We start from the raw sequence: 19,885 nt of genomic DNA, 5'->3' as shown, positions 1-19,885 counted from the left end.
TGGCTTCCAGCTTTGTGTTAGCCTGAGATAGTGGCACTGACATTTTAGAGACAGCAAATAGTATTTTAGGTCTCAGCCAGAGACATTTGTGTTTTTCCCCAAGTTGGTTCCAATGTCAGAGTGGCAACTGACTTCAGAAGGGAATGCAAAAAATAGCCCCAATAACTATATTGTATATAATGTATTCTATATAGCAAAACTAGTCTATAGTAGTTATTAAGCTCATACAGCATTACTAACATAGTAATTAATGGTGTTGTAATTGCTGTTCTTACCTAACAGAGTAATTGCTAACGTAGAATTAATATATGCAAACTAGAGAGAATCTGGGGTTTGTGTAGGTGCAAGATGGGCACAAATGTGAGATCTGTTTGACCCATGTGGTGTCCTGGTGCAGAAGAGCTTGGGTGCTTGAAAGCTTCACTCCCTTTTCTAACCACTGCAACTGCATGCTGATAAATCTGTTCCGCTGTATTGCTGGTGAGTGTTTGTACGTGTACAAAATCTAAGCAGGCTCCTGCAACCAAGCCTACAAGGCACCACAGAAGACTCACCTGGAAAAGGAAATAAATATACTCTCTGGCTGAAAAGTAGTTGCCCATTTAGTGCCATGAAAGAAAGAATTTAGCAAGCAGCTTGCTCTGGCTTCCCAACCCTTCTCCTGCTAATAACTCATTGTGATCAGGCAGATCAGCAAGTAAGCAAACAACCATCATTCTGTTCTCAAAGCACATTAGGGAAATACTGATTGAAAGCAGCAAAGCACATCAGTGGGAAAACCTGAAATCTTTTAAATTTAGCATAATTTGTGGTCTTTCTCTTTGTTTTTTCTTCCCTTAGTAAGAAATGGGTGACTGGAGTTTCTTGGGGAACATTTTAGAGCAGGTGAACGAGCAATCCACTGTCATCGGGAGAGTTTGGCTCACAGTGCTCTTCATTTTCCGCATCCTGATCCTGGGAACGGCTGCTGAGCTTGTGTGGGGAGATGAACAGTCAGACTTTGTGTGCAACACCCAACAACCTGGTTGTGAGAACGTCTGCTATGATGAGGCCTTCCCTATCTCCCACATCCGGCTCTGGGTCCTGCAGATCATTTTTGTGTCCACGCCTTCGCTAATGTACTTTGGGCACGCTGTGCACCACGTCCGCATGGAGGAGAAGAGGAAAGAGAGGGAGGAAGCTGAGCGGCGTCAGCAAGCTGAGGTGGATGAAGAGAAGCTGCCCCTGACTCCGAATCAAAACAAAGGCAACAACCCTGATGGAACCAAGAAGTTTCGCTTGGAAGGTACTCTCCTGAGAACATACATCTTCCACATCATTTTCAAAACCCTCTTTGAGGTGGGGTTCATAGTAGGTCAGTACTTTCTGTATGGCTTCCGGATTCTCCCCCTTTACCGCTGTGGGCGGTGGCCCTGTCCCAATCTTGTGGACTGTTTTGTCTCCAGGCCCACGGAGAAGACCATTTTTATTATGTTCATGCTGGTGGTGGCTTCTGTATCCCTCTTCCTCAACCTGGTGGAGATCAGTCACTTGATCTTGAAAAGAATCCGGAGGGCTCTGAGAAGACCAGCAGAGGAACCGCTTGGAGAGGTCCCAGAGAAGCCCCTTCCTGCCATCACAGTCCCCACCATCCCAAAGGCCAAAGGCTACAAGCTGCTGGAAGAAGAGAAGCCAGTGTCCCACTATTTCCCTCTCACGGAAGTAGGGGTTGAGCCCAGCCCCCTTCCATCAGCCTACAATGAGTTTGAGGAGAAGATTGGAATGGGACCATTGGAAGATCTCTCAAGGGCATTTGATGAGAGGTTGCCATCGTACGCACAAGCGAAGGAACCAGAAGAGGAGAAAGTACGAGCAGAGGAGGAGGAGGAACCAGAAGAGCTGCCGCAGGAGGAGCCAGGGGTGAAGAAAGCAGAAGAGGAGGTGGTGAGCGAGGAAGTGGAAGGGCCTTCAGCACCTGCTGAACTCGCCACTGATATGAGACCCCTCAGCAGGCTAAGTAAAGCCAGCAGCAGGGCCAGGTCAGATGATTTGACTGTATGAAGGTGCAGGATACAGGGAGCACATGAAAAGGAAAAAGTTGAAGAGAAAAGGAGAGGTAGAGAAAGAATCAAAAGATATTTTTAAGCAAAGTGCTAAAATGGCCATTTGAATATTATTTCCTTTTATGATTCTCAACTGGAAAGGTACTATCATGGTAACTGTGCCTTATTTGCCCTGTATGTCCCTGTATTTCCCTGTTTCCCCAAGCCAGCTCACTCCTTACAGTAATATCTACACTGTACACATAACTGATGTATTTTAAAACCTAACATGGCAGTGATACCCTAATGTTGCCACTGTGAATGTATTTACCGAAATCCTTGTGTTCCACATTTCTCTAGGAATGTGGGGAGGATCTGTCTTTCAGCCAGTGAGGAGGAAGATTGATCAACAACTGTATCTAGTCTTTCTTTTTGTTTCCACCTATGGCTTGCTGAGCAGATCTCCCCTTTGCTGTTGGCATGGAATTGCAGTTAAATTTGATTCACAAAGTGAATTCTGTGCTTAGCATCAACACACTAAAATAGTAAGCCCAACTTCCCTTCTTTATCCAGAAAATAAAGGCCAAAATGTTCCCAATTTCTCTGTGAATGCATATCTGAGTTAGGTAAAAATATTTTCCTTTTGTCAAAAATATTTCTGCTCTACAAGTGCCATTGACAGTGGGCAAGGTTAACAGTAGCTCTCTACTAGAATTTAGCAGATGCCCAGAGATGAATTATTTGTTCCCAAGAGGGTCACCCAGCCCTGAGACTGTTTCAGCATAATGGAAAGAATAAATTCAAGTGATATTTTTTACTTGTAGCCTAGTGACTTAAAGATCTGAAACTTGATTTAGCCAAGCAAGTGTGGGAAGGCTTCTGAGAAAGGAGGGAACAGCTACAGCCCCCAGAGCATGAAACCAAATACAAGCCTTCATGGTATGATCCTGAAATGTGTTCAGTTCCTGGAGCTTCCAGGTACTTGGCAAATCTCAGGCAGAGAGTCCTGAAGGCACGCATGAAGCTATACCAGGGGTCTGGGTTAACTATGTGACTTTTTAAACCTCTAAATACAAAACTGGTTGGTCAAGTTTGAAAAGACTGATATGGTAATAGTCTTTTGACATATTTTGTTTTTTAGTTTGACAGACATGAGCCGTTTGGTGAGCTACTTCTCTATTAAATGCCAAAGTCTCACTCAAGTAAGACAAGGCCTTTCAAAAGATGATTTAGACCTTTTGTGCCAATATGTCTGTATAGAACTTTGAGACTAAGAAAAGTATTTTTTACAAAAGGCAAAAAACCATGGGCTTGCAGATATTTAGATGTCTAATATAGATTTCTAATTTTAGGACTACAGCAGCACCTTTTGGCTGGGACAGTGCAGCAATGTGTTCAGAAGCTTCAGGTTAGCAGCTATGTCCCCCCAAAACTGAGCCTCATGCCAAAAATGTGCAGGTATGCACTCTCATCTACTCTGCTCTACAAACCTCAGACCCTGCCATCTCAGCAAATTCTTTCTGCTGGGCTGCAGCCTATCCCATTGTTCCCAAGGCAGGCTCTAATCCAGGTCAGGGAAAAAAGGTCTTTGGCACAATGCATAAAACTCATCCCGCCATTAGCTAGAAAAGACCCCCCTATGGCCTCCCATTGTAGCAGGTCTGACCCAAAGCCTGTGGAAGTGAAATGGGTGTCTGCAAGAGCTCTGGGTAGGCTTGGGCTCACACCTCCAGTCCCAGAGCTCCGGGTAGACTTGGGCTCACATCTCGATTCCCAGAGCTCTGGGTAGGTTTAGGCTCACATCTCATCTCAGAGCTCTGGATAGACTTGGGCTCACATCTCCAGTCCCAGAGCTCTGGGTAGGCTTGGTCTCCAATCTCCAGTCCTGCTGCCCCATGTCCCAGCCTAGGCAGCCACCAGTACATCCAGCCCTGTCATTCGCTGGTCTAACCCCTTTTGGGGAGTTCCCCCACCCACGTTACGCAGCTGCCCCTCGTGAGAGCAGAGGTGGCTGGACTTCGCTGCTGAGTGACGTTAAGCTGTACATATGTAGAAAGTTTGTAGGGTGCACTGGGATTCTTCAGCACCACAGCGGTGCCATGTATTTTATTACTTTTACACTGTCAATCCTTTTGCTCCTCTTGGGCCTGTGTATTTTCCCAAGGTTTGCAGCCTGAGGTCTAAACCTTTGCTTCTTAGACAAAGGCTGTTAAGTTGTCCTTCCTTGTGAAGGAAGACTGGAGGGTACCTCCTCAGTTTTGAGAAGGATATGACAAAGCAAAAGGAAATGCAGGGAGAGCATCTGTAGGTTGCCATTTATCCACCTTCCTAATACAGAAACAGGAGAACAGTTACCACAAATGAATGGCAACTGAGGAAAAGAGAATGTTTTTCAGCAGGAAAAGAGTCCACTGTGCCCAATTCAAGATAGTAGAATTCAAGAAAGGACTCAGATTTAGATGAACAACAAGATCACCACATTTATACTAGATGGGATCTATTACTTTTTATTTTTCCCACAGAAGGATATAAGAGAGTTTGAATGGTTCTAAGCCTCACACAGCCCACTTGTTGAAGGGGCTTGGAAACATACTTTCCTCTTGGTAATAACCAAAACCCTTTAAATGTTTAGTATGAGGTATCTTCATCAGAGTATCTGACCCTTCCAGATAACAATGTGCTGGACTAGATGAATCACGCCCACTCTTGTTGCCTTCTAATTGACAATTCCACTCCTGCTTTTCACCTCTGACATTCATAACTTCATTAGACCACAGAGCTACTTAAAGATGAGTGCTTATTCATCAGAAGCCTATGGTTCACAACAGGGCTGTCAGGCAGGCCAGTCTTTAATCATCACATGTTGAGTATGTCATGCTTTCTCACTGCAGAGCCTCTGTAAAATGCACTATATGCACTGTACTCCATGGACACTGTAGTTCTTCCACAGCTGCTGCAGGAATGCTCGTTTCTTCCTCGGGATCACAACTGCACAATGAGACAAGCCAGCGTCTTCCTCCTGCATCCAGTCAACTGCTTGATTTTTTTTTTAAAGCCAGTTTTCAAGTCCCCTGCCAGGCTGCTAGTGACTCTGTAGCCACCAAGGACAGGCCACGGCACCAGGACATGGGCAGGGAAGTAACAGTCTGGTCTTCTGGCATTCAGCCTCATCTCTGCAATGAAATGACTGTGGGACTGTCAGCAAGTCATTCATCCTTCTTGTGCAATTGGGAATAATTTTCTACCTTACAATGATGATGTGAGGCTTGATATATTGTGTTAGTAATGGAAAGGGAGGTCCTTGGATAGAAGGCCCTACAGATGAGCAAAGGATTATTGCTATTTCTGGATGTGATAGCATATAAATGTGTTTTATTCCCTCTCAATGAGACAAATTTAAATGTTTATTCAAGAAATTCCTAATGAAGGTGCATAACAGCTTCAGAGCTGTGGATTCAGTGTATGATTCTACTTGAAAATAATTAAGGAAAACATGGATCTATATAAAGAACAGGGAAAATTATTTTCTTGGGAAGGGGGATGTCACTGGACAATTAGAGCCATGCCTGGATCATTTAAAGGTGTGTTTACCCCCTTAGCTCCCTGTGCAAATAAACTACTAACTGATCACATGGCTCTCTGCAAGGAGCATAAGATGCAAGTGTCAAAATCACCAAAGGAGGTGATAGTAGAAGAGAAAGGTAGTCTCTTAGCTTACAATAGCATGTGGGGGTTGGTGTTCTCTAGTGTCTAGAGCAGTGGACCTAGGATAATAATCTTAGATTTATTTCCAGCTCTGCTTCTGACTTGCTGTGATAATCACTTTACCTCTCAGTGGCTGTTTTCTCCACCTGTAAATGGGTGTAAGAATTTCCACCTACCTCACAGGGATGTTGTGAGGCTTCCTTAATTCTGTTTGTAAAGTAAGTAGGAATGATCTGATGAAAAGCACTGCTGAAATGCATGGTATCCTTGTTATTTCCTGGCAGAACAGCTAACTCAGTTAATACATGACTCCTCAACCAGAAGGGCAGTAGTTTGGAAATGTGAACACTGCACTGCACTGACAACATTAACACGGATGTGGATTTGCATGGGTAAAAAAGACTTCATTGATGACCTCATCCTTCTCTCCCACCTTAGCCTTGGCCTTGCCATATATGAAGCTGCAGTGACAGGGTGGTTCAATGGATCCCTCTTCTCCATCCTCAGCATCCACTCTGGAGCAGAGTTATGCTTAAATAAGACAGTTCCTGGAGTGTGGGGTTCAGGTTGGTGGAGCTATGACAGTTTTAAAGTCCTTGCAAGGGAGAGAATTGTATCATACAGTATTTTGCTGGGCTTCAGTTTTAAACCACTCAGTGTCATAACCACCAACAGTGTCTAAGCGATGAAACAAAATGAGGTACAGATTCCTCCTCCTGTAGGAGGGGAGAGATTTGGGGGAGATCTGCGCTCTCTAGGTCTGTGTGGGCATGAAATCTATTTACTGAGGAGTGGGAAGTCCCATCTCTCCTGCCACTCTGTAACTCACTGACTGTGCAGTTTTTCATTTAACGAGTGGCTGTGTCACACACTGATGCAAAAAAGGTGGCAGTTTGCTGTTTTCTATAGAAAATGGCATTTCAGACCGACAACTGAAAGTAATCCTAGCCTAGGCATAGTTTTGTTTAGTAAAGACAGGAACATCCATGAGAACTAGACTAAAGCCTTCCTGTAAGCCCAAGGCAGTTGTGATGAAACAGTATATAGAGCCAGATTTCCTGAGGGCCAGGGCTGGATAAATGTACCAAAACCAGGGGACTTGTCTAATTACTGGAATAATTTTTTCCCCCAACGGAAGGACACTACCATTTTTTAGGTTCTGTGTGTGCTAGACCTCTTAACACGGCTCAGGAAAGGCTTTTTGCCAATACCAAATGTGCTTATACAGCTGAGTAGTAACCATGGCAAATTAACGTGTGTGAATCTGCCAAGACATAGCCTGGCACACAGTCCTTTCCTGGCAATCAGCTTGGCATGCACCTATTTCAGTAGAAGAGGCAAGACTCACGTATCTGTCAATAGCTCAAGCTTTTCCCTCAGCAGCCTGATGTACAAAGAGACATTGAAGGTTTGTTCAGCCTAGAGAGGAGTGTGCTAAGGGTATGGGGAGCCCTAACTGCTGTACTAAGGTACCTAACGGGGAGTTCCAGGGAAAATGGAGACACTCTTAATAGTGATGCACAGCAAAAGGTCAGAGGCGACAATCACAATGAGTAGCAAAGGAAAATTTTGACTAGAAAAATTATGACAAGGGAATTGTTCAAATAAAGAGTCATTCAGCACTAAAGGAGGTGCCCAGAGACAGGGTGGGATCTTCATCCTTGGGGAATGAAGCTTCACTGAGAAAAGCATTGTGCACTCTAGACTGATTCTGCACTGAGCTGAAGTTTGAGTCAGCTGGTCCCTTCCAGGCTGAACTCTCTATCCCACGGGATATCCCAAGTTGAAAGTTCAGTGCAGCCACTGCATGGTGGGATGACTCATGTGGGGCACTTTCTGCCTCTCCAGGGTGTCCTGATAGAGCTGGTTTAGACTCTCCCACACCAACTAACCAGCCACTGAACACACAGAGTAAAACTGTGCAAGTTTGCAAGGTGAGGTTGAATGGGGTTTTGAGCAACCTGGTCTAGTGGAATGTGTGCTTGCCCATGGCAGGGGGTGTGGAATGAGATGATCCTTTAAGGTCCCTTCCAACCCAAACCGATTCTATATGATTCTGTGATTCTATGAGCTGATGTTTGGTAGCTACAGGAGCTGCTTGAGGCCAGAATCGTGTTGTGTAACTGGTTTGGAAAAAGCATTACAAATAAAAAAAAAAAAGAAAAAGAAAAAAAAAGAGTATGATTGTCAACAGATAAAATCATGGAAATATAAGTGGCTTAGGTCTTTCCAGCTCCCTTTAATTTCAGTGTCAAGTGTGCCTTTAAATCCATCTGAAAGTGCAGAGGATTGCATTTTAACAATCTGTCAACAAAAACCTGTGTGTTTTAAAGCTTGCTGATCTGGGATGAAGCAGCACTGAATAGAAATGGTGATTACAGAGGTACTGACAGAACATTTTGAAAAAAAGAGAGACTGTTGGCCTTTGCCTTCCTGGATCCAGCCTGGCACAGTCAAAGCAAACCAGCCATTTATAGGTTTCCAAGGTGGAAAGTCTCCCTTGCTTGGAAAATCATGGAGTATCCAATCAAAAATCTTTTAAGACAACATAGAAAAGAATTTATGATGAAACTTTTAAACAGCAGAATTGGCTTCTATGGTGTTTCCCTGAAGCTCAGGGGACAGTTGGATTGAAGGATGATTTGAATAAGGAAACCCAGTTACAGGTGAGCATGCCAGAAAGCCCTGGCTTACGGGCAGCTGCAGGGCAGAGGCTGGGCAGGAGGGCAGCAGGGAATTTCAGCTCCTGCCTGGCACAGCATGCTGGCTGACAGGCAGACTGCAGGCAAAGGCTGAAGTGAGGAAACCTGCAAGCTCACCTTGCTGTAAGGATAAGGCAGGCCAACTTGAGACATGAATTAAATCCAGCCTGCTGCCAAATCTGGTATTTCTGGATTTTAAGAAGGTCAGCAACTTTAAAATATTTCAATTGAATTTTTATGTGCTGGCCCCTCTATTTACCTGGTATAGCAGGGAACCAGAAATAGCATAAGCAATGCTTTTTTTTTTTTTCAATCCTTCTACCTAACTCTATGAAGAATTTTTGGGACAAAAATGTCTAGGTAAGTTGCTCAATACATATATGTTGGTTCAAAGAAGAGTCATAGACAACCGTGTAAGGAAACCATCTGTTGCCAGTGAACATCATAATGTGAGCTCATCACAAATAAATTCAAAAGAAATGCAGAAATCAGAATGATGTGGGAATACTTCCAGCTTCAGAGTTCTTGTTTATGAAAACCTCTGGAGAGAAAAGAAAATGGATGGCCAGCTGCCAGCTAAGCCTATTTGTCATAAATATGCCCTGTAGCACCTTCTGGAAACCTGTGCTATTTCTAAATATACCCTTGGCCAAAACCCATGACTTAATTCAATATGCTGCACCTTTCCGCTTTACTTAAAAGACTTGACTTTAGTTCTTTCTCCAAACTGGACATAAAATAGCCACATTCACTTTAATATGTGGAAGAATAAAATATGGAACTGAGTGGAAATCTGTCAATGTGACTGATCAGCTCTTCTTCCTCATGCACTGCTTCTCCTCTGTGGCCACCTTCATCTGTATTCTGTTTCATGAGACTATCAGCCTTTCACACTTGAGAAGTTGCCTTTGTAGCTGTGGAGAGCCACAGATCCTTCTCTCCACATATGCACATCAGTGGCTATCTAAGGAGGAACAACACAAAATAAGTTTCCCATTTTCTTTTTACACATTTTCTGTTCCCTGAAGGAGAAGTCCAGGGATTGAGGGGTGGGGTTGAGTTCTTCCAGTAGGAATTCTATTTTCTCCCTGTGTGTTCTTCCCAGGGATCAGTAATTTACAGCTAAGCAGAGGAATGTTTCAGGCCTATTTCCAAACACATGCAAAGAACAAAGTTTAAGACCTATGACCAAACTCTGCCTTGTTTTTTAACCTTGAGTTGAAGTGAGTGGAGTTGCCAAGGTATAAACAAGCAGAATTTGGCTTTGTATAAATTAATTTTTAAAGGATTTCCTGTTAACTTCTGTCTTTGAAAAACAACCAACAACTAACCTTGCCCCACAATCTACCAACACAAAACAAAACAACCACAAATTCCTCCAAACTCAGGAATCTCATCATTATAGGAAAGAACAGTTTCTACGTAGCAGAGACAGAAAGGAAGAACAGGGAAGGCCTGATCTGCATTGTCTGGCAGTGATACCACAAGCTGTAAAAGACCTCAGATGAGATACTCCAGTCATCTCTGCTCTAGAGAAGGAGACAAATTTCAAACCAAGACAACTGAGAGCAAGACAGAAAGCCAAACAATCACAGAGACTGTGGGACTAATCCAGTGACTTGGCACAACCAAGCACAGATTTGATTTCCTAGTGAAATGAGTTGTAATGAATAAAGGTTCCCGATTTTCAATCAGCAGGGGCTCCGTGCTTTGTTGAACTCGTAACTTGATTCTTCTCTTCCCATACGGTTTCCTGTTCCAAATGCAGAGAGTTTTGAGTGGCAATGGTTAGAATCATAGAATCATAGAATTGTTAAGGTTGGAAAAGACCTCTAAGATCATCAAGTCCAACTGTCAACACAGCACCACCATGTTCACCATTAAATCATGTCCTCGAGAGCCATATCCACATGTTTTTTGACTTCCAGGGATGATGACTCCAGCACTTCCCTGTGCAGTCTGTTCCAATGTTTTACAATCTTTTCCGCAAAAAACTTTTTCCTGTTACCTAATCTGATGCAACCTGAGGCTATTTCCTGAAGATGTGTTTTTAAGAGAAAAAGATTGATATGCTGTTAAGTTCAAGCAGGGACATGATTGTAACATAAAGGATTAGATCTCACACCAACGAGCATCAAGAAATTCCCTGTCTGAACTTTTACTTCCCTTCTGGCCCCATTCCTTGATATATTATAGTTGTAAATCCTGAAAAGCATCCGCAGCCCAGCTCTGGGTGTGGAGGGCGGATGGAGAGGGCCCCATGCAGGAGATGGATCTCCCCTTAGGTGGGAAGATGGGTCTGGAGCAGCCATGGAGTGTCCTGGTCTGCTGCTCTCCTGCTTCTGTGCAGGAGTCACCAGTGGGGAAAGGGCAAATCACAGAACCACAGAAGGGTTTGTGTTGGAAGGGACCTTAAAGATCATCCAGTTCCAACCAACCTGCTGTGGGCAGGGAAACCTTCCACTATCCCGGGTTGCTCAGAGCTCCATCCAGGCTGGCCTGGAACACTTCCAGGGATGGGGCACCCACAGTTTCTGAGGGTAACCTGTTTCAGTGCTTCACCACTGTCACAGCAAAGATTTTTTTCCTAATATCTATATATATTCTCTTCTATTTTGAATCCGTTCCCCCTTATCCTGTCACTACATGTTCTTGTAAGAAGTCCCTCTCCAACTCTTGCAGGTACTGGAAGGGCACACAATTAGGTTACCCCCAAGCCGCCTTTTTGCCAGGCTGACCTATACCAATCCTCCCAGCCTTTCCTCATAGCAGAGCTGCTTCAGCCCTCTAACCATCTTGGTGCCTCCTCTGGACTCTCTTCCACTGCTCCACATCCTTCCTGAGCTGGGGACACTGAAGACCGCTCTTTGTCCCTCCAGGTGCCAGCTCCATGCCGGGACACCACCTTGGCTTCTGAGGGGCACCCTGAGCTATGAGCCTTGGCAGGGAGGGCTGGGAGCAGGGATCAGTTCCCTCCAGGGCAGCACATCCCCGAAGGATGCTCCCTAAGGAGGCTCAGAGGTGACCTCAGCACTGTCTAGAACTCCCTGAAGGGCAGTTCTAGCCAGGTGAGGGTTGGTCTCTTCTCCCAGGCACTCAGCAATAGGACAAGGGGGCACGATGGGCTCAAGCTCTGCCAGGGGAAATTGAAGTTGGAGATCAGAAAAAAATTCTTTGCAGAGAGAGTGCTCAGGCATTGGAATGGGCTGCCCAGAGAGGGGGTGGATTCCCCATCCCTGGAGGTTTTTCAACTGAGCTTGGCCGTGGCACTGAGTGCCATGATCTGGTAAAGGGACTGGAGTTGGACCAAGGGTTGGACTTGGTGATCTCGGAGGTCTTTTCCAACCCAATCGATTCTACGATTCTATGATTCCATGAATCCCGCCTCGATCCCGATCCCACACGGTTAGCGAGTCCCGCCAGGGGGCGTGGCTTTCCACCAGGGGCGTGGTTTCCTCGATAAGGGGCGTGGCTTCCCACTCCGGCCCCGCCCCGAGGGCGCCCGCGCGCCTGCGCGCCACGCCCACGGGGAGCCGGAAGCGGGTGCGCGCCGCCATGAGCTTCCTCATCGACTCCAGCATCATGTTCACCTCTCAGGTAACACTCCCCGCCCCGGCGCCACCGCTGTGCGGGGCGGCCCCCGCGGCCGGGAGAGGGACGAGGGAGCGAGAGGGTCCCGGCTCGGCCCGGGGTCCCGCCTGCCCCGCTGTCCCTTCATGGGCGTGAGGGCGGTGCCTGCGGGCGCGCATGCGCAGCTCGCGGCCTGCGCCGGATGGACACCCCCCCTCCCGTACTCGGCCCCGTGTGTGTGTTCGGGGCTGTCGCGATAACGCGATATGGCCGTCTGAGCCCTGCCCCATCCCGGAGTTGCTTCTCCGGCGGTCAAGTCGCAGCTTGGGCCCGTAAAGAGGTTCGGTCAATGAAGTTGTAGGGAACTGGAGTCCCGCACCTGCTTGTGTGTGTTTCAATTTATCCTGCTTGGGTCGAACAGGAAGTTCATCTTGCTGTTCTCTCCCTAGTGCTTGGTTTCTGATGTTCTTTAGGAAGGATGGATGTAGGCAGTTGAACCAGATGGTGGTCGTAGGTCCCTTCCAATGGAGAGTCCTGTCCCATCCCGTCCCATCCCATCCCTCCCAAAGGAAAGTCCTCTCCTATCTCATCCTAACCCATCCCATCCTTCTGTTCCGGGTTTGCCCCTGAGGAGTTTGCTTTTTCACAGCTTTGGAAGATTTTTCACTATCCGTTTCAAGAAATTTAAAAACACACTGCTGTTTTATCCTCCCCAGTGCCTGCTTCTCCACTGATCCATTTGGGATTCAGCACTTCATCCAGTTTTTTTCTTTCTGCTGCCATCTTTCAGTTAATTCTTGTTTTGCCCCAGCTGAGCTCACATAGGAGCCCTTTAAACCCTTTCATCTCATCCTGCCTTTATCATTGTGAAGTGGACTGTGGTCTCAACACACTTGAAACTGTCCTGTTGTTTTGTGTGAGGAAATACCTTGTTCATTTGCCTCCTTTGCTAGGATTTTATTATTCTATTTTCTTTTACCTCCTACTACTGCTGGCTACCCTGTTCCTCCTAAGTGAGCATCTAAATGCCTTTTTTCTCCTGTCTGCCTCTTTGGCAGCTGAGGTGGCCCCGCTCTTGGTTTCTGCCAAAGGGAGAAGGTTCTGCTTCCTCTCTGTTCCCACTTTGTTCCACAGTCACACTTTCTTTGTGCTCTCACCACTGTCTGGTAAAATGAGTTTAAGTAGATCATGGAGGGATCTAATCAGCTTCTGGGCTGGTGTGAAATTTTTGTTCTGGAGTGAGGAGGAATGAGCTGAGCAAGGACCTTTCCCCTCTCAGCAGCAGTTGGTTGTCATTTATAGGCTTTAATACACAACCCTAATTCATGACAGTTTTCAGGACAGCCTTTGCCTGTTTCTTAGAAGTACAGTGGCCTCCTACTTGATAATGCTTTGATTTTTACTCTTAACATGCTTTTTCACTCTTGGTGACTTGTGTGGAGCTTTGATACTGTTAACAATTCACCCAAAACAAAAACACTCCCATTTTTTTTGCTTTGAATTCTGAGATCTAACTTATCTAATAGCTTTTCTTTGATTTCTGGTGGTGGCGTTTCATCTTCTCATCACCTTCAGCAGTATCAAGTTAGGTGGTTAAAATGCTGCATAAAATTGTTATATTTTGAAGATTTTGCTGACTTTACATGTCACTTTCACTTGGCAGTGTCTTAGATTGTGGACAGTTACAATAATGTCTTTCTGTGCTTCTGTACAGTCCCTAACACAAGGAAAATCTAATCTTCATATATAATTTTCTCTGTTATTATTGTTGTACTTCCTTATCTTCTCATCCTTCACTTACTTCTTTTTTTAAGATTTTCTCTCTACCTTTTTCCTCCTTCCCACTGTTAAATGGGGAATTACTTTATGTAAATCTCATTTGCTTATCATATTTCTTTAACTTATGACCCGTAGATAGGAGACTTATTCTTTCCTTTTTTCTAACAGCTACTTTAAAGTCTGAAGTCCTCCTCAAACAGGTTTTGCCAGCTGTTTCCAATCGCTACACCTCATTCAGCCTCCTATTTCAGTTCTTCTTTCAAGGCAACTGTGTTTGATCTTCCTTGCCCAGCAGTCGAGGTATTCCTTGTCTGTAACTGGTGCCTTTGCCACTGCAGTTACTCCTCATGGACAGGGAAAGAATCCACAGGATTTGGTTTTGTCTTTGAAATTTTCCCATCTCCACCATGGACCAGAACGCTCTGGCCTTTTCCAGGTGCTCTGAGGAGAGATACTGACTTTATTCCATGATGTGTGACACATTCTGCTCTTTGCCTTGGTCAAAGCTACTTCTATAAAAAGATATTGGATGTCTTCTAAATTAACTTAGAATCATAGAATGGATTGGGTTGGAAAAGACCTTCGAGATCATCAAGTCCAACCCTTGGTCCAACTCCAGTCCCTTTACCAGATCATGGCACTCAGTGCCACGGCCAAGCTCAGTTTCAAAACCTCCAGGGATGGGGAATCCACCCCCTCTCTGGGCAGCCCATTCCAATGCCTGAGCACTCTCTCTGCAAAGAATTTTTTTCTGGTCTCCACCTTCAATTTCCCCTGGCAGAGCTTGAGCCCATCGTGCCCCCTTGTCCTATTGCTGAGTGCCTGGGAGAAGAGACCAACCCCCATCTGGCCAGAACTTCCCTTCAGGTAGTTCTGGACATTGCTGAGGCCACCTCTGAGCCTCCTCTTCTCCAGGCTAAACACCCCCAGCTCCCTCAGCCTCTCCCCACAGCACTTGTGCTCCAGTCCCTTCTCCAGCCTTGTTGCTCTTCTCTGGCCCCGCTGGGTTCTTTTAAATCATTACACTCCCTTTCAGTATTATTAGGAATAGATGTGGTGCCCCACGGGAGCCCTGATAGCACAGTCCCTTTTTACTCACTGAAGCTGAGTAGTTGCAGTGTTGGCCACCTTGCTCAATTTGTATTTTTTTTCATTTATTTCATTTATGTCATCTGCAAATTATCTTCAGGCATATGTTGAAACTTGAAGCAAGTTTTTTAAAGTGCCACTGAAATGCAAAATATTATTGTTTTTCCTGCTTCACCCACCTTGTCAGTGGCTTTCTGCAAGTCATGTTGTGGTTTGAGGTATATTCAGCACTGCCTTTTCCCTACCTTGGCTTGTAAGGCCTTTCACTCACGTGTGTCAGTGTAACCAGCTTTACTGCAAAGACATCTCCAGAAACATCAAATGCACTTCTAGTCTTAAAGAAACAGCACATGTTTTTATAAATTTTACGCACATCTTTAGAAGAAGTGTATGTGGTGGACATTCAAATGTTTGCTTTGCCTTCATTGCTGTGTTTCCTTTAAAAAAAACACCTGTGGGCTTTAATTCTGTAGATTACAAGAGTGAAACAAGAACCATCAATGCAAGGGATTCTGGCAGTCCAGGAACTGAGGAATTCTGAGAATGTAGGAATTGGGTTGTCTTGACTGGATCTCCCATATCTGCTACACTTGGTTATGTAAAATACCCTTTTGTCCATGGCACCATGACAAGTTTTAGACTTTTGTGGATCTTGGGTACTTTGGTCCTGCTCTTTCCCTTTGATTTGTTTCAGCTTTGTGTTCTGCAAGTTGCTGGATGCAGATGTAAAGTACCTCATCTCTCCTGCAGGTGCTGTTCTTTGGGTTTGGGTGGCTGTTCTTCATGCGTAAGCTCTTCAAGGATTATGAGGTGAGAAGAAACCTTTCATTACCAGTCTGTGTCTTAAAAATTGCTCTCAATTATAGAAGTATTTTTGAAACTGCATTTACCCTTATTCCTGTCTTTAATCACTTTTTTCTTATTTTGAATTGTGTCTGCAGTTACTTTCTTTTTAATTTCCTCTTGTGCTTCTGTTTGAAAGACTGCTAAATATCTGAGGAAATGTGTTCTTCTGGGCCCAGTGGAGGTTTCCATATTGCTACTGTTAAATAAAAAGAAATGTTGGCCACACCAACCCCCTGCAGCACTCCAGGCTGGGCGCAGAGTGGCTGGAGAGTAGCCAGGCAGAAAGGGACCTGGGGGGACTGAGGGACAGGAAGCTCAACAGGAGCCAACAGTGTGCCCAGGTGGCCAAGAAGGCCAAGGGGATCCTGGCCTGGATCCAAACTAGTGTGGCCAGCAGGCCCAGGGCAGTGACCCTTCCCCTGGACTCTGCCTTGGTGAGGCCACACCTTGAGTGTTGTGTTCAGTTCTGGGCCCCTCAGTTGAGGAAAGAGATTGAGGGGCTGGAGCGGGGCCAGAGAAGAGCAACGAGGCTGGTGAAGGGACTGGAGCACAAGTGCTGTGGGGAGAGGCTGAGGGAGCTGTGGGTGTTTAGCCTGGAGAAGAGGAGGCTCAGAGGTGACTTCAGCACTGTCTAGAACTACCTGAAGGGAAGTTCTAGCCAGGTGGGGGTTGGTCTCTTCTCCCAGGCACTCAGCAATAGGACAAGGGGGCACGATGGGCTCAAGCTCTGCCAGGGGAAATTGAAGTTGGAGATCAGAAAAAAATTCTTTGCAGAGAGAGTGCTCAGGCATTGGAATGGGCTGCCCAGAGAGGTGGTGGATTCCCCATCCCTGAAGGTTTTGAAACTGAGCTTGGCCGTGGCACTGAGTGCCATGATCTGGTAAAGGGCCTGGAGTTGGACCAAGGGTTGGAGTTGATGATCTCAGAGGTCTTTTCCAACCCAATCCATTCTATAATTCTGTGATAAAGGAGGTGGAGCGGTAGTAGGAGACTGTTTTATTTTTTGCTTGGGAAATGGTTTTTTCTGGGCCCAGTGGAGGTTTCTATATTGCTACTGTTAAATAAAAAGAAATATGAAGGAGATGCAGGGGTAATAGGGGACTGTTTCTCTTTTTGCTTGAGTAGGGCTATCTTATATAATTGTAAAATTTTTGTGACAAAATGAAATTCAGTGGTTAACTTTAAACTCACTGAGAAGTGTTCATTGTGGCTGAATTAATTGTGAGGGTTGGCTTGGATAAAAATGCCACATTCTCTTGCTCCTGGGTGCGTATGAGAGTGTAGTCAAGGTCAGAGATGGCACAAATGCCAAATTCAGAGCCCAGCAGTTTGTCTTATGTGGATTTTGTTTTTAAATCTAACGTTGATATCTTAAGAGCTCTCTTCGTTTATGAGTTTCTCCTCTGGTTTCTAATAGGCTTTTGGTTTCTTCCTAATTAGATAAAGGGAAGGGTCCCTTGTAGCAAGAGACCTGGTTGTTGTGGGTCATCACACCTTGTGATTTCTGTTTGCTGCCTGAGGGATACCAGGATGCCATTCCAGGAGTGTAAATGCCTGATGTCTGTGCATTGTTCTCTGCGTTGCAGGTGCGACAGTATGTGGTCCAGGTGATCTTCTCTGTGACTTTTGCCTTCTCTTGCACCATGTTTGAACTCATCATCTTTGAGATCTTGGGAGTGCTGAACAGCAGGTGAGTCTGGGAGCCCCCTTGGGGACTGGCCTGCCTTGTGTTCCACACCGTCTTCTGTCTGACTTCTAAATTAATGGATTAGCCTTGGACTGGGGAAGTCATGTGAGAAAATTGTCAACAACTCAGTGAAGATGCTTGTGCAGCAACATTTGTTTATTTGACAGAACATGAGACTAGAAGCCAAAAACTTCCAATATTCCATTCAATCACTCTTAGTGTGGTCTAAATCCTTAGTGCAAGGCTTTAGTTTTGACTTATTCCATTTTTGAAGTTGAAAAGAGCAATTTCTTACATGAAAGTATTGTATAGCTAGATTGTGCTTCAGAGCACTTTTCAGGTGTTAAGGACTATAGAAACTAAGCACTAGTTTTCCCGTGATGGTCAGAGCAGTGAATAAGATGTGAAGCTGATTTTGGACTGAAAGCAACATCTGTAACAATACAGAATTTGTGATTCAAAGGTGCATCCTCCCTGGACTGTAGGGTGGGGATTTCTATATAAAGGGGATGTTAAAAACTGCCTTCTTCAGAAGTCAGTAGGAAAGAGAAGGTAAAATAAGCAGAAAACCAACTTAGCCTCTACATGTTACTGCTCTATCTCATCATACTAGTATAAGAGAGCAGTCAAAGGAGTTGAAAGGCAAGAAATACAGAACTGATAGAAGGTAGTGTTAGTTCTGACTGTATGTTATTAATATACAATCATAGAATGGATTGGGTTGGAAAAAACCTCCCAGATCATCAAGTCCAGCCCTTGGTCCAACTCCAGTCCCTTTACCAGATCATGGCACTCAGTGCCACGGCCAATCTCAGTTTCAAGACCTCTAGGGATGGGGAATCCACCACCTCTCTGGGCAGCCCATTTCAATACCTGAGCACTCTCTCTGGAAAGAATTTTTTTCTGCTCTCCAACTTCAATTTCCCCTGGCAGAGCTTGAGCCCGTGCCCCCTTGTCCTATTGCTGAGTGCCTGGGAGAAGAGACCAACCCCCACCTGGCTAGAACTTCCCTTCAGGTAGTTCTAGACAGTGCTGAGGTCACCTCTGAGCCTCCTCTTCTCCAGGCTAAACACCCACAGCTCCCTCAGCCTCTCCCCACAGCACTTGTGCTCCAGTCCCTTCTCCAGCCTCGTTGCTCTTCTCTGGCCCCGCTCCAGCCCCTCAATCTCTTTCCTCAACTGAGGGGCCCAGAACTGAACACAACACTCAAGGTGTGGCCTCACCAAGGCAGAGTCCAGGGGAAGGGTCACTGCCCTGGGCCTGCTGGCCACACTAGTTTGGATCCAGGCCAGGATCCCCTTGGCCTTCTTGGCCACCTGGGCACACTGTTGGCTCCTGTTGAGCTTCCTGTCCCTCAGTCCCCCCAGGTCCCTTTCTGCCTGGCTACTCTCCAGCCACTCTGTGCCCATATGTAGAACTTGTAGCCAGGGTGATCACTGAGGACACTGTTTTTACAAGCTCCAGTAAAGGACTAGACATCGGTATATATGAAAATGTTTGCCTCTGAATTATCAAGGAAAATATGACAAGGATCCTCATAATTTCTTCTTCCCTGAGGCACAAAGAGGATCTGAGTTAATATTGGGAATAGGACATGTATTTTTCTGTTCAAGTGAAGTGAAAGGTCAGTTCAGTCAAGATGAACTTCATATGCATTTGACCAATCTCATTTGGTCAGAGGAGTATTTGATCATTTTGATCAATACTCTCTAAACATCTTGCTTTGCAAAGTCTTGCAGATAAGACAACGCACTCTGAAGTGAAACATGTTAAATTATCAACATTAAGTATTTTTAATTTTTTCAGTATTTAGCCCTTTTTTGATTCAGCCATTCATTAGAAAAATTAATTAATGCTTATACTTAGTTTTGATTTACTGTTCTGCTAGATGAGCAGTCACATGAATCATGCTGCAAGCAGCATTAGTCACCATAGAAAATACAGTATTTGATAAAATAGCCCAGTGTGCTTTTCTGCATAGCTGTTAATTTTGAAATACACATTCTTGACCTCTATATTTAAAAATAACACCAAACAAAAAACCCAAAACAAACAACTCTCCTTCCCCAACCCTAATAAAAACAAAAAGATCTGGAATATTCTATATGCTAGACCAATATTATTCAATGCTTGATGTAGTTGAAAGGATTGCTTTGACATACAATTTTCTTTGAGATATTTGTTGTATTGTGGTACTGCATTAATCAGTATTTTGGCTTTATTTCAGCTCTCGATATTTTCACTGGAAGCTGAACCTGTGTGTCATTTTGCTCATCCTGGTCTTCATGGTGCCCTTCTACATTGGTTACTTTGTTGTGAGCAATATCAGATTGTGTGAGTATTTGTTTAGTGGCAAACTTGGGACTGTGGATACAAATGAGAAATAGCTTTTCTGGGACAGAGAGATACGTTGGTCACTGTTCTCACAGGTCCCTACTTCCACTGGCTTTCTTCTGATGGATAACTTCTCTTTGGAACTTTATGCT

At 45.0% G+C, this 19,885-nt stretch overlaps 2 protein-coding genes across 4 annotated transcripts in view; both read left to right on the top strand.

Annotated features, from left to right (window-relative positions):
• Positions 1-846: 846 nt before the first annotated feature.
• On the top strand, positions 847-2,065 carry GJA8 (gap junction protein alpha 8). Of its 2 annotated transcripts, XM_071572953.1 has the most exons (2): positions 847-1,821; positions 1,867-2,065. In XM_071572953.1, the coding sequence occupies exons 1-2, from the start codon at positions 847-849 to the stop codon at positions 2,038-2,040; spliced, it is 1,149 nt and encodes a 382-aa protein (XP_071429054.1). In that variant the 3' UTR covers positions 2,041-2,065. The 2 variants fall into 2 exon arrangements, with proteins under 2 accessions (XP_071429054.1, XP_071429046.1); XM_071572945.1 differs by having other exon boundaries at positions 847-2,065.
• A 9,889-nt stretch (positions 2,066-11,954) lies between these two features.
• Positions 11,955-19,885, top strand: part of GPR89B (G protein-coupled receptor 89B) — a 23,470-nt gene continuing 15,539 nt past the window's right edge. For both annotated transcript variants that reach the window (XM_071563649.1, XM_071563658.1), the window contains exons 1-4: positions 11,955-12,025; positions 15,617-15,676; positions 17,299-17,402; positions 19,627-19,733. In XM_071563649.1, the coding sequence (XP_071419750.1) occupies positions 11,984-12,025; positions 15,617-15,676; positions 17,299-17,402; positions 19,627-19,733 (313 nt within the window). In that variant the 5' untranslated portion in view covers positions 11,955-11,983. The remainder of the gene's footprint in view (positions 12,026-15,616; positions 15,677-17,298; positions 17,403-19,626; positions 19,734-19,885) is intronic.

The sequence above is a fragment of the Pithys albifrons genome, chromosome 1, assembly GCF_047495875.1.
Source record: "Pithys albifrons albifrons isolate INPA30051 chromosome 1, PitAlb_v1, whole genome shotgun sequence".
Lineage (NCBI taxonomy): Eukaryota > Metazoa > Chordata > Aves > Passeriformes > Thamnophilidae > Pithys > Pithys albifrons.
This window is presented reverse-complemented; position numbering and strand designations above follow the sequence as displayed.